The sequence below is a fragment of the Sphaeramia orbicularis genome, chromosome 20, assembly GCF_902148855.1.
Source record: "Sphaeramia orbicularis chromosome 20, fSphaOr1.1, whole genome shotgun sequence".
NCBI lineage: Eukaryota > Metazoa > Chordata > Actinopteri > Kurtiformes > Apogonidae > Sphaeramia > Sphaeramia orbicularis.
Window position 1 is genome coordinate 1,486,428 of NC_043976.1, and position 18,755 is coordinate 1,505,182.

Below are 18,755 nucleotides of genomic sequence, written 5' to 3' on the forward strand. Positions count from 1 at the left end.
GAGGTCAGGACTGTGTGCAGGCCAGTCCAGTTCATCCACACCAGACTCTGTCCTCCATGTCCAAATGGACCTTGCTTTGTGCACTGGTGCACAGTCATGTTGGAAGAGGAAGGGGCCGGCTCCAAACTGTTCCCACAAAGTTGGGAGCGTGGAATTGTCCCAAATGTCTTGTTCTGCTGAAGCATTCCCAGTTCCTTTCACTGGAACTAAGGGGCCCAGCCCAGCTCCTGAAAAACAACCCCACACCATAACCCCCCCTCCACCAAACTTTACACTCGGCACAATGCGCTCCCACAAGTATCGTTCTCCTGGAGACCGCCAAACCCAGACCCGTCCGCCAGATCGCCAGATGGAGAAGTGTGATTGGTCAGTCCAGAGAAGGCTCCTCCCCTGCTCTACAGTCCAGTGGTGGCGTGCTTTACACCACTGCATCCACCGCTGTGCATTGCACTTGCTGATGTATGGCTCGGATGCGGCCGCTCGGCCACGGAAACCCATTCCATGAAGCTCTGTGCGCACTGTTCTGGAGCTAATCTGAAGGACACATGAAGTTTGGAGGTCTGTACCATCGACTCTGCAGACAGTCGTCCACCTCTTCACACTCTGCGCCTCAGCATCCGCTGACCCCGCTCCGTCAGTTTCCGTGGCCTACCACTGCGTGGCTGAGTCGCCGTCGTTCCCAAACACTTCCACTTTCTTATAATCCAGCTGACAGCTGACTGTGGAATATTTAGGAGCCAGGAAAGTTCACCACTGGATTTGTGTCACAGGTGGCATCCTATCACAGTTCCACGCTGGAATTCACTGAGCTCCTGAGAGAGACCCATTCTGTCCCAAATGTTTGTAAAAGCAGTCTGCATGCCTAGGGCTGGATTTAATCCACCTGTGGACATGGAAGGGACTGGAACAGCTGAGTCTGATGACTGGGATGGAGGAGACAAGACTTTTGGAAATATAGTGTAGATATATAAAATGTGGGTAACACTTTAGAATAAGTCCACACTATCAAGCATTAGTTAATCATTAACAAATACTGAATTCATCATTTATAAAGCATATTTCTGACATGAATGTGTAATAGGCTGAGTACAAAGGCTGAACCCAAAAGCAAGACCACGAGAAACCAATAAGGTTTAGTGTTTTTATTAAACACTTTAACAGGGAAAATGGAACAACACAGAGAATATATAATTCCTGTGGAGCCTCTGGTTCCGGGGATAAACGTCTGGGCTGCGGGTGGTAACGATAGGCAGTCGGCTTGGCCGAGCCGGGAAAACCCCAACGGAATCCCCACTAGGGACAGACAGAGGGAGGTCAATAAACAAGCCAGGTCATATACGGAAAGACAATCATACAGGCAACGGTACATGGGGGACAGGCTAACTCACGGTAGTAATCCAGGCGGAGGTCGAAGCACAGATGATCGTTGGAGGCTGAGGTAACAAAAGGAGCAGGCAGAGACAGAGTCGGGTAAACGAACCAGGTCGGGAACAAACAGGCAGGACAGGAACAGGCTGAATCAGTGGTCGAGGGACGAAAACAGGTCAAACACGGCAGACAAACGAACAGGATCCAAGAAACGCTGGTAAGTGAACACAAACTAGTTGTAGAACACAAACTGGCAACTGAACAGGGGAAGACTGAGGGTTTAAATACACAGGAGGGCGGGAAGACAATGAGACACAGGTGGAGACAATCAGGGAGGAGTCAGGTAATCAGGGAAAAGGTGAACACGGTCAGGGAGAGGAAGTAAAGACAACAGACAAGACACATGAGGGAAACTTAACAAAATAAAACAGGAAACGACAAACAAAACAGAAAAGACAAAGTCCAACAGCCGACATGACAGTACCCCCCCCCTCTAGGGGACGGCACCGGACGGCCCAGGAACCTCTGGGTGGCGCTGATGGAAATCCCGAATCAGGTCCAGGTCCAATATGTAGGAGGCGGGCACCCAGGAACGCTCTTCAGGGCCGTATCCTTCCCAGTCCACCAAATACTGGAAGCCCCTCCCTCGACGGCGGGCTGCCATGAGCCGGCGCACCGTGTAAGCTGGGTCCCCATCGATGATCCGGGGCGGTGGCGGTGGCTGGGTGGGAGGGACCAGTGGACTCTCCTTTGCAGGCTTGACTTGACTGACGTGGAATGTCGGATGAATTCTCATAGTCCTGGGTAATTTAAGGCGCACAGAGACAGGATTAATAACCTTTGAGATCGGGAAAGGGCCCACGAACCTGGGTGCCAGTTTACGGCTCTCCACCCTCAGAGGAAGATGACGGGTAGACAGCCACACACGCTGGTCACGCTGGTAGACCGGAGCCGGGGTCCTGTGCCGGTCCGCCGCTGCCTTATAGGTTCCAGACGCCTTAAGCAGAGCCCGTCTGGCACGAATCCAGGTCCTCTTGCACCTCCTTATTAATGCCAGGGCCGACGGGACGCTGACGTCCTTTTCCAGATTTGAAAACAGAGGAGGTTGATAGCCAAAAACTACATGAAATGAAGACAGACCAGAGGAAGCACAGGGTAACGAATTGTGGGCATACTCTACCCAAATCAGCTGACGGCTCCACGATGCCGGGTTATGAGAGGCCAAAACTCTCAGACCGGCCTCCAACACCTGGTTGAGCCGCTCAGTCTGACCATTAGACTGGGGATGATAACCTGAGGACAGACTGACAGAAACCCCGATGAGGGAGCAAAAAGCACGCCAGAAACATGCACCGAACTGAGGGCTCCTATCAGAAACTATGTCCCTAGGGAACCCATGTAGACGGCAGACATGATATAACACAGCCTCTGCCGTCTCTTTGGCCGAGGGGAGCTTAGGTAGCGGAACAAAGCGAACCATCTTAGAAAATCGGTCCACAATGGTTAACACAGTGGTATTACCATCTGACGGGGGAAGTCCTGTCACAAAGTCTAATGTCACGTCAGACCAGGGTCTACTAGGAACAGGTAATGGATGCAATTGACCAACCGGGGGTTTATTAGAAGTCTTACATGCCGCACAGACAGGACAGGCTGCGACGTACTCCGCCACCTCTTTCTCCATGGCGGGCCACCAGAAGCGCTGTTTTATTACAAACATGGTCCGCTGGACTCCTGGGTGACAAAACAGCCTGGATGTGTGAGCCCAGTGAATAACCTGCGGGCGGAGGTTAGCGGGGACAAACAGACGGTCTGACTGAATGCCAGCCGGAATATCACAGTCCTTTAAAGCATTATTAACAGTCTCTTCAATCTCCCATTGAACAGCCCCCACCACACAACACTCAGGCAGAATAGTTTCAGGCTCAGGATCAGCTTTATCAGGCATGAACAGTCTGGATAGGGCATCAGGTTTTACATTCTTGGAGCCAGGCCGATATGAGAGAGAAAAATTGAAACGAGTAAAAAATAATGCCCACCTGGCCTGACGGGAATTGAGTCTTTTGGCGGTCCATAGATATTCAAGATTTTTGTGATCCGTCCAGATCAAGAACGGAACCTCCATTCCCTCCAGCCAATGACGCCATTCTTCTAGAGCCACTTTGATGGCTAGTAGCTCCCTGTTGCCGATGTCGTAGTTTCTTTCTGCCTTAGATAGTTTCTTAGACAGGAAGGCGCACGGGTGGAGCCTATTATCCTTCAGGGAGCGCTGTGAAATAACAGCTCCAACCCCCAAATCAGAGGCGTCCACTTCCACCACGAACTGAAGAGCCAGATCCGGGACTGACAGAATGGGGGCCGACGTGAAGGCTTCCTTAAGCTTTTTAAAAGCCGCCTCAGCTTCGGTGCTCCATCTAAACACAGACTTAGAAGAGGTTAAGGCATGCAAAGGGGCAGCCACACTGCTGAACCCCCTAACAAACTTTCTATAAAAGTTAGCAAATCCAAGGAATCTCTGGACATCCTTACGATTGGTAGGAGTAGGCCAATCCCTGACCGCACTGACCTTATCTGGATCCATCTGCACACTCCCCTCAGCAATGATGAACCCCAGAAATGACACAGACGGGCGGTGAAATTCACACTTCTCCGCTTTCACAAAAAGCTGATTCTGGAGAAGCCTCTGGAGCACCTGGCGGACATGCTGGACATGTGACCTCTCATCCGGGGAAAAAAATCAGAATATCGTCTAAATAGACGAACACAAAAACATTAAGCATGTCACGCAAAACATCATTCACCAGGGCTTGGAAGACAGCGGGGGCGTTGGTGAGACCAAATGGCATAACCAAATACTCATAGTGTCCACTGGGGGTGTTAAATGCCGTCTTCCACTCGTCCCCCTCTCTAATTCTAATTAAGTGATAGGCATTGCGGAGATCTAACTTAGTGAACACTTTAGCTCCGTGCAACAGTTCAAAAGCTGACGACATGAGTGGCAAAGGGTATCTGTTGCGGACAGTTATATCATTTAAGCCACGGTAGTCAATACAGGGACGGAGACTCTTATCCTTTTTGTCTACGAAGAAAAAAACAGCTCCTGCTGGGGACGATGAGGGTCGAATCAAACCAGCTGCTAAGGACTCATCAATGTACTTCTTCATGGCGTCCGTCTCCGGGCCCGACAGGGAATACAACCTTCCCTTAGGGGGACAGGTCCCGGGGCGCAGGTCTATGGCACAGTCATAAGGTCTGTGGGGAGGCAAAGAGGTGGCATGGGCTTTATTGAAAACTTCCTTAAGGTCATGATAGCATTCAGGTACCTTATTTAGTGCAGGAAAATCCGTCTCTTGTTCCCTCAGGGCCTCCACAGAAGCCACAACAGGCTGGACAGGAGCGGATGGGAGACCCCGGGACCGGTCCTTTACTCCATGATCCACACAAGCCTCCCCCCAAGACAGGACCTCTCCTGTCTTCCAATCTACCCGAGGGTTATGAAGTATAAGCCACGGGTGACCTAAAATGAGGGGTTGAGTATCAGAGTGGAAGATATGAAAGCTAAGCTCTTCTGAATGGCCATCCTGGAACTGAAGAGTAACTGGTTGAGTGCGCAGCACCACACGACAGATGATGTGATCGTCCAAAGCCCGTGCCTCCAGGGGGTGCTGCACCGGTATCAGTTCCAGTTTTAGCTGTTTAGCCAGTCTCTCATCCATGAGGTTAGCGTCTGAGCCGGAGTCTATCAGGGCGGAGTGCTGTAGCGAGACAGAGTCAGAAGACAAGCAAACCATAGGCTGCACCCGAGACGTGTTGAGCATACACACTGTACGGCTCAAGAGAGCGCCCTCACCTGTCGGAGTCTTGGGCTTCAGCAGACAGCTGGCGACCCAATGTCCATCTTGTCCACAGTATAGACACAGTCCGGTCGTCAGACGACGGTGATGCTCCTCTGCGGATAGACGTGTGCGGCCCAACTGCATTGGCTCCTCCCTCGAGGCTTGGCCAGATTCCGGTACTGGTAACGGAGGATCTACAACCTTCCTGTCACGATCAGCTGGACGAATCCCAGACGGTTCAGTCTGCCAGATGCCCCATTGATCCGAGACCAGGATGGCAGCTGAGATGACGTCATCCAGAGTGTGTAGTTCCTGACAGAGCGCCATCTCACGCCCAATGGTGCGGTTCAGTCCTGACTGAAAAGCAGTAATTAATCCTGCCTCATTCCAACCCGACTCAACTGCCAAAGAGCGAAACTCACTCACATATTGTCTGATCGATCGGTCTCCCTGCCTCAGCCTCATAAGCCTCAGTGCAGCCTGCTGGCCACGAACAGGATGATCATATATTCTTTTAAGTTCGGCCAACAGGCAAGACGCAGACTGAGCTAGGGGGGAATTCTGCTCCATGAGGGAATTGAAAAAACTTAATGGAGGTCCTTCCAACAAACTTGCTACATAAGCAATTTTAGCTGACTCACAAGAAAAGCATCTGGGTTGGGAATCAAAAATTAAGCGTATCTGGGTACAAAAACTTTGACATGTGTCCGGATTACCAGAGTACTTTGAGGGAGGAGGGATGTTAGGTTCCTCCGAGGCCCTCACAGGTGGATCTGAGGGTTCAGGTTCGCTCGGGGGACCCTGGGCGGACGCCTGATTACCGGTGAGCTGGGAAATCTGGGAGGACAGCTGAGACATCTGGTCCATAAGGGACTGCAGGAGCTGCTCATGTCGCCCCATGTGTTGCCCCTGTAGGCGGATAGCTTCCCGGACCTGGTCTAGGTCTGCTGGGTTCATAATGTTGGCCAGTTTGTACTGTAATGGGCTGAGTACAAAGGCTGAACCCAAAAGCAAGACCACGAGAAACCAATAAGGTTTAGTGTTTTTATTAAACACTTTAACAGGGAAAATGGAACAACACAGAGAATATATAATTCCTGTGGAGCCTCTGGTTCCGGGGATAAACGTCTGGGCTGCGGGTGGTAACGATAGGCAGTCGGCTTGGCCGAGCCGGGAAAACCCCAACGGAATCCCCACTAGGGACAGACAGAGGGAGGTCAATAAACAAGCCAGGTCATACACAGAAAGACAATCATACAGGCAACGGTACATGGGGGACAGGCTAACTCACGGTAGTAATCCAGGCGGAGGTCGAAGCACAGGTGATCGTTGGAGGCTGAGGTAACAAAAGGAGCAGGCAGAGACAGAGTCGGGTAAACGAACCAGGTCGGGAACAAACAGGCAGGACAGGAACAGGCTGAATCGGTGGTCGAGGGACGAAAACAGGTCAAACACGGCAGACAAACGAACAGGATCCAAGAAACGCTGGTTAGTGAACACAAACTAGTTGTAGAACACAAACTGGCAACTGAACAGGGGAAGACTGAGGGTTTAAATACACAGGAGGGCGGGAAGACAATGAGACACAGGTGGAGACAATCAGGGAGGAGTCAGGTAATCAGGGAAAAGGTGAACACGATCAGGGAGAGGAAGTAAAGACAACAGACAAGACACATGAGGGAAACTTAACAAAATAAAACAGGAAACGACAAACAAAACAGAAAAGACAAAGTCCAACAGCCGACATGACAGAATGCTCATTAGTATATGGTTTATAAACACAGTGATGAATGTTTTACTCATCATTAATAAGCTCATCTACAATGTGCTTAATGATTGTATTTTCATACTTTATAAATTAGGGATTCAGCATTTAAATGTTTAGTATTGCATCACACACAAGGTTCAGACCAGTTCTGATGTGCATTTCTGCTCACACATACAGTATTCAGACATGTACTAATATGTTAGTGTGTATTATATACTAACACACATTTATTTTCCAATAGATGTCCCATAAACAGTTATTAACACAGGAATTCATTCTTTCAGGTAGTTCTAAAGCACTTCCTACTCATTGATTCAGTCTCTGGTGTGAGCTCATCTAAAGTGTGCACTATCTGTGACATCTAAAGCATTTACAAATGAGATTTAAAGGATGGCAACGCCTAAAGACTCACAAAAGTCTGTTATTCTAACAAAGGAAAGACACAGCACAGGGGATTATTAAACAAACTGCATGACTGAATGATGAAGGATTATGATTATGAATGATGAGTAAAACATTTATAACTGTGTTTATAAACCATATACTAATGAGTATTCATGTCAGAAATATGCTTTGCAAACAATGAATACAGTATTTGTTAATGCTTAACTAATGCTTCATAGTGTGGACTTATTATAAAGTGTTACCCACATTTGTTAATTAGGGACTGAGCCGAAAGGTAAGGCCCTCTCACACAGTGAGAGGCCTTGCCTGCAAGCAAGGCCCTATTGTTTTTCGTTCGTTTTTATATTATTATTATTCACACACCACTTTGACCTGGATTTTGACCCCCTGAACATGCACGAAAACTCACCAAATTTGGCACACATGTCAGGCCTGGCGAAAAATTTGATAAAATGAAAAAATTAACCCCATAGGTGCCAAAATGGGCTCTCTAGCGCCACCTATGTGAAAAAAAAACGGCAATTGCCCTAGTGGCCAGTAGGAATGTTGTACAGACATGAAACCAGTGCTAAAATTTTTGATGAATCATGCTCTACAAATCATCCACTGACACTCATGACCTATCTGCAACAGGAACTTCGCAATATGCCTTTCAAAATAAAATTTCTAAAACTAACTCTGATGACACGGTTTGTGGTATTGACTTCTAAATAGTGCCAAAAGATACAGTGAACTCTCCTTAATATAACGATTTCACACCTTTTCCATAACTGTCTTAGTTTTTTTTTTACAAGCCCGCAAAGTTGCCATGTTTGGAACTCATTTTTCATTTTGGAGTTTTTCCCCACATGTGACATATCTACGCGTTCACGGGACTCAGCACAACTCTCACATCCAAAACTTTTTGAGATAGGATGTACGGTTATTGATTTATAACAGTTTGTTTATTTTCATACTTTTTCGGCTTTAGACTGCCATTTGACTCCCTTAACATGCTCCAAAACTCACCAAATTTGCCATGTATGTCATGGCTGGTGAACACTTTCATTCAATATCAAAATTAACCCCTTGTGTGCCAAAATGGACTCTGTAGCGCCACCTATGTACTGAAAAACACACAAAATCTGCCCTAGTGGCCAGTAGGAATGTCACAGAAACATGAAACAAATGCCAAAATGTTGGTCTGATTGAGCCGACAAATCCTACACTGACACTCATGAGCTAACTCCAACAGGAAGTTGGCAATCTGCCTTTGAAAGTTACTCTACGTTTCTGCAATTACTGCTTATTCATTTCAGACCTTTGAATAAAAAGTTATACCTCATTAAATTCCCACAAGTCTGCAGAATCCAAAAGTGAAAGAATTTTTCAGATCCGACCTACGGTTATGGAATAATGGCGATTTTTTGAAGACTATGTTTACTTTCACTTTTAACAATGACAAAGTCCCTATAAAACTCTTCCTGGTGCACAGCTGTATGTGTCTGTCCTTAGTGCAGTGGTTCATGTAGCTGCCTATGAAACAAGAGGACCCAAGTTCAAATCCCAGACAATCCAATTTTTTTTTTTTTTTTTTTTTTCTTCTTTCTCCATTTTAAAACAGGTTTTACTGAATTGTATTTTGGATATTGGAAATTTTGCACACATTCAAAAGTACACGGAGTACATTTTTTCTAAATAAAACCCCAATTACCAATAATACAAAATTTCTATTACATAACTTCTTTTCATTTTTATGACCAAACACTCAACTGTTTGTGCAATGTTTCTTCATTCAAAAGTACTCTTTCTCACAGACACACATGCTCACACAATAGGGTTTTTTCAAAATAAAAGCCTTAAATGTGAGAAATCATCACTTTAATGCTCAATTATTTATACAATTTCAATTCATTTTTCAAACTGATTCTTTCTCTCACAAACAAAACAAATGCACATACACACAGTAGGGTTTCCAAAATAAAAGTCTCATTTTAAAGGTGATGGTGGTTTCAGCAGAGGGTCGCTGGTGTTCTGTACAGATGTAAGGAGGATAGACACTAAAGGGTGGGAACTGGTATGGGGACGGAGAGGTGTGAGTGGAGCTGAGGTGTGGACATTCCCGGGACGCAGATCGCGGGGGAGGCGGAACGCCCGGTGCGAGGTCCCGCCCAATGCTGCTTGCAGCTTTAATTATTAGGGACCGAGCCGAAAGGTAAGGCCCTCTCACACAGTGAGAGGCCTTGCCTGCAAGCAAGGCCCTATTGTTATTCGTTCGTTTTTTATTATTATTAGGGACCGAGCCGAAAGGTAAGGCCCTCTCACACAGTGAGAGGCCTTGCCTGCAAGCAAGGCCCTATTGTTATTCGTTCGTTTTTATATTATTATTATTATTATTATTATTATACTTCCGTCTCTTTCAACTGGATTTTGACCCCCTAAACATGCTCCAAAACTCACCAAATTTGGCACACATGTCAGGCCTGGTGAAAAATTTGATAAAATGAAAAAAGAAACCCCATAGGTGCCAAAATGGGCTCTCTAGCGCCACCTATGTGAAAAAAAACGGTAACTGCCCTAGTTGCCAGTAGGAATGTCGTAGAGACATGGAACTAGTGCCAAAATATTTGTTGGATGAAGCACTAAAAATGATATACTGACAGTGATGACCTAACTCAAACAGGAAGTTCGCAATATGCCTTTCAAAATAAAATTTTCAAAACTAACTCCGATGACACCGTTTGTCCTATTGACTTCTAAATAGCACCAAAAGATAGAGTGAACCCTCTGCACAAAAGTGGTCTCGTAGCTTAGTCTTAACTGTCTTAGTTTTTTTTTTACAAGCCTGCAAAGTTGCGATGTTTGGAAGTCATTTTTCACTTTGCAGTTTTTCCCCACATGTGACATATCTACGCGTTCATGGGACTCACCACAATGTTCACATACAAAAATTTTTGAGATGGGATTTACGGTTATTGATTTATAACAATTTGTTTATTTTCATACTTTTTCCTCTTTAGACTGCCATTTGACCCCCTTAACATGCTGCAAAACTCACCAAATTTGCCATGTATGTCATGGCTGGTGAACACTTTCATTCAATATCAAAATTAACCCCTTGGGTACCAAAATGGACTCTGTAGCGCCACCTATGTACTAAAAAACACACAAAATGTGCCCTAGCGGCCAGTAGGAATGTCACAGAAACATGAAACAAATGCCAAAATGTTGGTCTGATTGAGCCGACAAATCATACACTGACACTAATGAGCTAACTCCAACAGGAAGTTGGCAATCTGCCTTTGAAAGTTACTCTATGATTCTGCAATTACTGCTTATTCATTTCACACTTTTAAAAAAAAAATTATACCTCATTAAATTCCCACAAGTCTGCAGAATCCAAAAGTGAAAGAATTTTTCAGATCCGACCTACGGTTATGGAATTATGGCGATTTTTTAAAGACTAAGTTTAGTTTCACTTTTCACAATGGTAAAATCCCTATAAAAGTCTTGCAGGTGCATTTTTAACATGTCTCTCTGTAGTGCAGTGGTTCATGTAGCTGACTGTGGAGCAGAAAGACCCTAGTTCAAGTCCCAGACAATCCAAAATTTTTTTTTTTTTTTTTAAACAGGTTTTATTGCATTGTATTGTGGATATTGGAAATTTTGCACACATTCAAAAGTACACGGAGTACATTTTTTCAAAATAAAATCCCAATTAAGAATAATACAAAATGTCTATTGCATAACTTCTTTTTATTTTTATGACCAAACACTCAACTGTTTGTACAATGTTTCTTCATTCAAAAGTACTCTTTCTCACAGACACACATGCTCACACAATAGGGTTTTTCCAAAATAAAAGCCTTAAATGTGATAAATCATCACTTTTATACTCACTTATTCATACAACTTCAATTCATTTTTCAAACTGATTCTTTCTCTCACATACAAAACAAATGCACATACACACAGTAGGGTTTCCAAAATAAAAGTCTCATTTTAAAGGTGATGGTGGCTTCAGCAGAGGGTCGCTGGTGTTCTGTACAGATGTAAGGAGGACGGACACTAAAGGATGGGAACTGGTATGGGGACGGAGAGGTGTGAGTGGAGCTGAGGTGTGGAGGGTCACGGGAGGCGGATCGCAGGGGAGGCGGATCACGCGGGGGGGGCGGATCACGCAGGGGGGCGGATCGCGTGGGAGGCGGATCGCCCGGTGCGAGGTCCCGCCCAATGCTGCTTGCAGCTTTAATTATTATTATTATTATTATACTTCTGTCTCTTTCAACTGGATTTTGACCCCCTAAACATGCTCCAAAACTCACCAAATTTGGCACACATGTCAGGCCTGGCGAAAAATTTCATAAAATGTAAAAATTAACCCCACAGGTGCCAAAATGGCCTCTCTAGCGCCACCTATGTAAAAAAAATGGGAAAAGCCCTAGTGGCCACTAGGAATGTCGTACAGACATGAAACCAGTGCCAAAATTCTTGTTGGATGAAGCACTACAAATCATCCACTGACACTTATGACCTAACTCCAACAGGAAGTTTGCAATATGCCTTTCAAAATAAAATTTCTAAAACTAACTCCGATGACACCGTTTGTCATATTGACTTCTAAATAGCATCAAAAGATAGAGTGAAACCTCCTCAAAAAAGTGATCTCTCACTTTTTCCGGAACTGTCTTAATTTTTTTTTTTACAAGCCCGCAAAGTTGTGATGTTTGGAACTCATTTTTCACTTTGCAGTTTTTCCTGACATGTAACATATCTACACGTTCACGGGACTCAGCACAATGCTCACATGCAAAAAATTTTGAGATAGGATGTACGGTTGTTGATTTATAACAATTCTTTTATTTTCATACTTTTTCCACTTTAGACTGCCATTTGACCCCCTTAACATGCTCCAAAACTCACCAAATTTGCCATGTATGTCATGGCTGGTGAACACTTTCATACAATATCAAAAATTAACCCCTTGGGTGCCAAAATGGACTCTGTAGCGCCACCTATGTACTAAAAAACACACAAAATCTGCCCTAGCAGCCAGTAGGAATGTCACAGAAACATGAAACAAATGGCAAAATGTTGGTCTGATTGAGCCGACAAATCATACACTGACACTCATGAGCTAACTCCAACAGGAAGTTGGCAATCTGCCTTTGAAAGTTACTCTACGTTTCTTCAATTACTGCTTATTCATTTCAGAGTTTTGACATAAAAGTTACCTCATTGATACCTCATTGAATTCCCACGAGTCTGCAGAATCCAAAAGTGAAAGAATTTTTCAGATACGACCTACGGTTATGGAATTATGGCTATTTTTTTGAAGACTATGTTTAGTTTCACTTTTCCAAATGGCAAAATCCCTATAAAAGTCTTGCAGGTGCACATTTTCACATGTCTCTCTGTAGTTCAGTGGTTCATGTAGCTGACTGTGGAGCAGAAGGACCCTGGTTCAAGTCCCAGATAATCCAAAAGTTTTTTTTTTTTTATTATTTTATTTTAAAACAGGTTTTACTGCATTGTATTGTGGATATTGGAAATTTTGCACACATTCAAAAGTACACGGAGTACATTTTTTCAAAATAAAACCAAAATTAAGAATAATACAAAATGTCTAGTAAATAACTTCTTTTCATTTTTATGACCAAACACTCAACTGTTTGTACAATGTTTCTTCATTCAAAAGTACTCTTTCTCACAGACACACATGCTCACACAATAGGGTTTTTCCAAAATAAAAGCCTTAAATGTGGTAAATCATCACTTTTATACTCACTTATTCATACAATTTCAATTCATTTTTCAAACTGATTCTTTCTCTCACATTAAAAACAAATGCACATACACACAGTAGGGTTTCCAAAATAAAAGTCTCATTTAAAGGTGATGGTGGTTTCAGCAGAGGGTCACTGGTGTTCTGTACAGATGTAAGGAGGACAGACACTAAAGGATGGGAACTGGTATGGGGACGGAGAGGTGTGAGTGGAGCTGAGGTGTGGACGGTCACGGGAGGCGGATCGCGGGGGAGGCGGATCGCCCAGTGCGAGGTCCTGCCCAATGCTGCTTGCAGCTTTAATTTTGTTTATTATTATTATTTAGCAGCTGGATAGCTACACTGTAATAAATTTGACTGTTAAATAACAGTCAAATACTGTCAGCTAGAGTGTCCAGCATGTTACTGTTATTCTACAGTACCTCTACTGTAATCTACAACTACAGTTACTTACTGTAAAAAGTATTACGGTACTGGGCTGTATATAATGTTCCTTTTACAGTAAAATAGTGTTAGCCACAGTTGCTGCATTTTACAGTAACTACCGTATTCCAAGAAACAATATATTACTGTAAAACATATTTAATGTAAAAAAAAAAAAAAAGGTGGTTTGCCATCTCTGGGTTGGTGGGGAGTCTTTGCTAGTATCTCGGGGTCTTGTTCACGAGTGAGGGAAGGATGGAGCGTGAGATTGACAGACGGATCGGTGCAGCGTCTGCAGTGATGCAGTTGCTGTACCGGTCGGTTGTGGTGAAGAAGGAGCTGAGCCGAGAGGAGAAGCTCTGGATTTACCGGTCAGTCTACATTCCTACCCTCACCTATGGTCATGAGCTTTGGGTCAGGACCGAAAGGACCAGATCCCGGATACAAGCGGCCGAAATGAGTTTCCTCTGTCGGGTGGCTGGGCGCACCCTTAGGGATAGGGGGAGGAGCTCAGTCACCAGGGAGGAGCTCGGAGTAGAGCTGCTGCTCCTCCGCGTCGAGAGGGGCCAGCTGAGGTGGATCGGGCGTCTGTTTCAGATCCTCCTGGACTCCTCCCTGGGGAGGTGTTCTGGGCATGTCCCACCGGGAGGAGACCTCGGGGAAGACCCAGGACACGTTGGAGAGACTATGTCTGTGGGCTGGACTGGGAACGCCTCGGGGTCCCCCCGGAAGAACTGGAGGAGGAGTCTGAGGAGAGGGAAGTCTGGGCATCCCTGCTTAGACTGTTACCCCCGTGACCCGGCCCCGGATAAGCGGAAGAGAATGGATGGATGGATGGATGGATATTTAATGTAATATTTACAGTATAACAGCAAAAAGCTAGGATTGTAACATTTCAAATTACATTTGAAAATACAAAATCATGAACATTGGTAGAAAAAGCTCAAACAAGAGCTGACCTTATAACATGAGCTTTTCTTAAATCCACTGCGACAGCAGCAGCGTTGTGATGAAGCTTGGTTGGAGGCCTTCACAGACTACATGGCTTTGAATGCTCATCATCCAACTTCCAGATGTGACTTCATCACCTGCAACTGATGGAGACAAGAACTGAGGTTCATGTCCCAAAACAGGATCAGATATAATGTTTACCCAGAACCTCTGGAGTCACTGTAAGGTCTGAAAACTGGTTATGATGAACCCAAAATTCTGAGTCATACATTTATTCTGTACTTTTTTTGTACTTTATTTAAATTTGGTATCATTAGTTCTACTGCTACCACTTATGGCTGTTGTCTTACAGTGGTAGACACTGTCATGGAAGGACAAAAGCAGGTCTTTTATTCCTCAGATACAGACAGACAGCTAACAGACAGACTGAATGACAGACAGACACACACTGACACACACACACACACACACACATACACACACACACACACAGACACACACACATCCACACACACACACACACACTTCCAGCAGTATTAGTGTGGGACTGGCTGGAGGGTCAGGGTGAGCTCAGGATCAGCTGCAGTGGAACACATTTGGACAATGGGAGATCACTGATGAATGACACTGTGTTTACAGAGCTGTAAAGCATACACACATTCAATAATGTTACACATCCTATACAAACTGACCACACAGAGGGAAACATTAGCCTGAGTCACTTCCTTTATGAAAACAGTGGTTCATTATCTGTTAACATGGATGTCCGAGTTAGTAAATTCCACTTTACAGATTTAAAGTCTTTTAAATGTAACCTGGGGCAGTGAAAACCACACAAACTGACACTGTTTAGTTGAACTGTGTCCACTTCACAGCTAGCATGTATGCTTCAGCTTACATTAGCTGCATGTTAGCTACATAAGGCTAACACCCCAAATATGAAGCAGTGTTACACCACCTGTTACACCGCCTGTTACCACCTGTTACACCACTGTTACACCGCCTGTTACACCGCCTGTTACACCTGGTGTGAACGTGGTTTATGGAGGCAGTGTAATGTTTAATGAACTCCAGATGCCACAGCATGGGGACAGTTCCACTGATAAAATCCCATTTATGTGATAAATGACCAACTGGAGCAGAATGGAGCGATGGCAGTGGAGGTAGAAGGATGGGAGCATCAGGTGGCCTCTGTTCCACTGCTGGATGGTCCGGGGAAAACAGTGGTTTTTCTGTATTTATTTGTTCCTTCTGTTTGGTAAAAGAACCACTAACCTTTGATGCAGCCAGTCTATAGTTAACACTGGTTAGACTGAATGTTCTTCTACAGGAGCTGGTGGGACTTGATGCCAGATGACTTTGTTCATTCCAGTTCTGGGTGGACAGCAGTGGAGGAGCTGAAGAAAAGACCGGAGAATACTGTCACATGTAGCAGGAGCTGACTGTTTTAAATGTCCTCCTGAAAGACCTCAGTATTTACAGCATTATATTGGATTTACAAAGAACAGCAGGATACCGTACAAAATTTACCGTTTTTTTTTACAGTCATTTGTTACAGTGCAGTTATTTTATCCATCCAGCTATCTGCTATCTCTCTGACTATGCTTGCTTGTGTCTAAGTTATGTATTTATTTTCTAACTAACTCACTGCTTACCCAGATCAGTCTTGTACACCCAGGGCCAGTATTTTGCGTCTGTCAGTCAAGCTGGATCACAGCGGTCATCGTGGGGTGACATGACGGTGCAGTAGAACTGTCATCTTACAGCAGAAGGTCCAGGGTTGGAGTCCAACCAGGGGCCTTTCTGTGTGCAGTTTGCATGTTCTCCTGTGTCTGCGTGGGTTCTCTCCGGTCCTCTGGCTCCTCCCACCATCCAAACACATGCTCTGATAGGTTCATGGGTTCATCTAAACTGCCCATAGGTGTGAATGTGACAGTGGTTGTTTGTCTCTGTATGTTAGCTCTGCAGTGAACTGCTCACATGTCCAGGCTGAACCCCACCTTCACCCATATGTAGCTGGGATAGGGTCCCAGCGACCCCCGTGACCCTAGTGAGGATAAAGCAGGTTCAGAAAATGAATGAATGAATGAAAGTATGTGTTCAGCACCATGTTATGTGTATGAAGTGGTTGCTGATCCGTCGGGCAAAGGAATCATAATAATATCTTATGTTTTGCCAAGATTATCAAATCTTGTAGTGTGTGCAAACCTGAAATTAGAGAGAACATCTGGGGGAAGGCAACCATTCCATCAAAGGACCAGTGAACATCCAAAACTGAAGAAATAATTCTAATGGAGAAATAAACACACAGACTGAGACTGCAAGAACCACAACTGGATAAAGTGGAATAAATGGACTATATTTACACTCAGTCACTAGACTGACTGTTGCTACCTGGACACATTGTTTTCTCATGTTGTACTCACTTGTTCTCTTGTTTGTGTGTTCTTTTTGTTGGCCTTTTTTAAATTGTTATAATTGTCCATAAAATTCAATAAACATTTAAGTTACCAAAAAAAAAAAAAAAAGAAAGAAATTAGAGAGAACATCTGTGATATTAATCTATGTCATTGATTTTATTCAGACTGAACAACTGCAGCTTGTCAGAGATCAGCTGTTCTTCACTGGCCTCAGCTCTGAAGTCCAACCCCTGCCATCTGACTGAACTGTACCTCAGAAACAACCAGAAGATTTCAGGAGTGAATCGGCTGTGTCACTTTCTGCAGAGTCCAAAATGTAGTCTGCAAACTCTTTGGTTTGTTCTGTTTGTTATTATAGTTTATGGTTAGACTTGGAATCTGAATCCATAGTTGATTGTGACAAAGTAAAAAAAACAAACAAAACAAAACTGAAGTTATGCATAATTTCTTTATTGTCATAACGCTATAGAAATGAGCTGAAAATCATCAGTGCATTCATCCATTATTTAATTAAAATATTAAATGAAAGCTTCACATTAACCCATAAAGACCCAAACATGCACTGGTGACCATTATCACTTACTGATCTAAAAAGTTAAATGCTTGTTGATCCACTAATACTATGAATATGTTAAAATAACTGGTGTCAAATACAGTTCTTCATCTTTTCATGGTCATCAGATATGACCATATTTGGACGTTCAGAGGCTCCGTAGTTACCGTGGAAACACCGTCATCTTCTACAACATTGATTCCCCAGTAAAATCCATGGAGTTGGATCAATGACAGTGGATGGACACACTGGGTTTATGTTCAGTTAATGAGAGATTTTACTGATAAAGTCCCTTTTTGCTTCAGTTTTCTGTTTGATATAATAAACATCAACTTTAATTTGTACTTTTATGCACATCTACATGATCGGCAAATTAAATATTGAAAAATACCTGATTTTTAGTGAAAAACTCAAAATACAGGGTTTAATATTACAATAAAAGGGGAAAAAAATCATTTTGGAAAGGTTAAATAGAGAGAAAAATTCATTTGGAAACTGCCCTAAAAGTAGCACTGGGTCTTTATGGGTTAAACACTGAGCTTTAAATAAATCCATGAACTAGGTTAGGGTGTCAGAGAGACTAAAGATGGAGCTAATGTGGATCATGTGTAAAGAATATTTTCATTGGAGGATAGTCAACAGCAAGAGAGGACCCAATACAGACCTGCCCAGAAACATGACAGTGTTTACTTCCAGGTTCCATCATGCTGAAGGTTGGCCATCACATTCACTGGAATCCCAAAGAGTGATGATGAAGAGACAGAGGACACATCAGAGTCTACAGAGTCCAGCCGCTGGTCTGTGAAGAGTGACCGGTCCAAAGATCCTCCTCTACGTTCTGATAGTGAACCTGGACCCTCAGAGAAAAGGTACCATCAACACTAAGACCTTTTGTAACTGGGTTCTTGTGTGAAACTGGTCTTAAAAACAGGACACGGGGCTGAAAATTCAACCCAGATGTAGACGAATGTTCTGAAGCAGGTTTGGAAACACTCCTATTTGAAAAAGAAAAACTTTCTGAGATAAAAGAGAAATTATTTTTCAGATAAAACACATTTTTATATTATTTAACATTATATTTAATACATAAATCCGCATGTAACACGTCAAAAGGACACGAAAATTACATACTACCATTTTTTGGAATATCTCTTTATTCTATCACAGATGCATTTTGGGAATTGAACTAATTATTCAAAGCAGAGTGGCACATCGGGGCACATTGTCACGGAGCGTTTAGAACAAGAAAGGTGAGAGCGGTTCGTCA

At 44.0% G+C, this 18,755-nt stretch overlaps 1 protein-coding gene across 1 annotated transcript in view; it reads left to right on the top strand.

Annotated features, from left to right (window-relative positions):
• The window catches only part of LOC115411680 (NLR family CARD domain-containing protein 3-like), a 36,022-nt gene extending 17,529 nt beyond the window's left edge, over nt 1–18,493 (top strand). The window contains 2 exon segments of the mRNA XM_030123891.1: nt 17,100–17,270; nt 18,185–18,493. Coding sequence (XP_029979751.1) covers nt 17,100–17,270; nt 18,185–18,293 — 280 coding nt within the window. The 3' untranslated portion in view covers nt 18,294–18,493.
• Nucleotides 18,494–18,755: the final 262 nt, after the last annotated feature.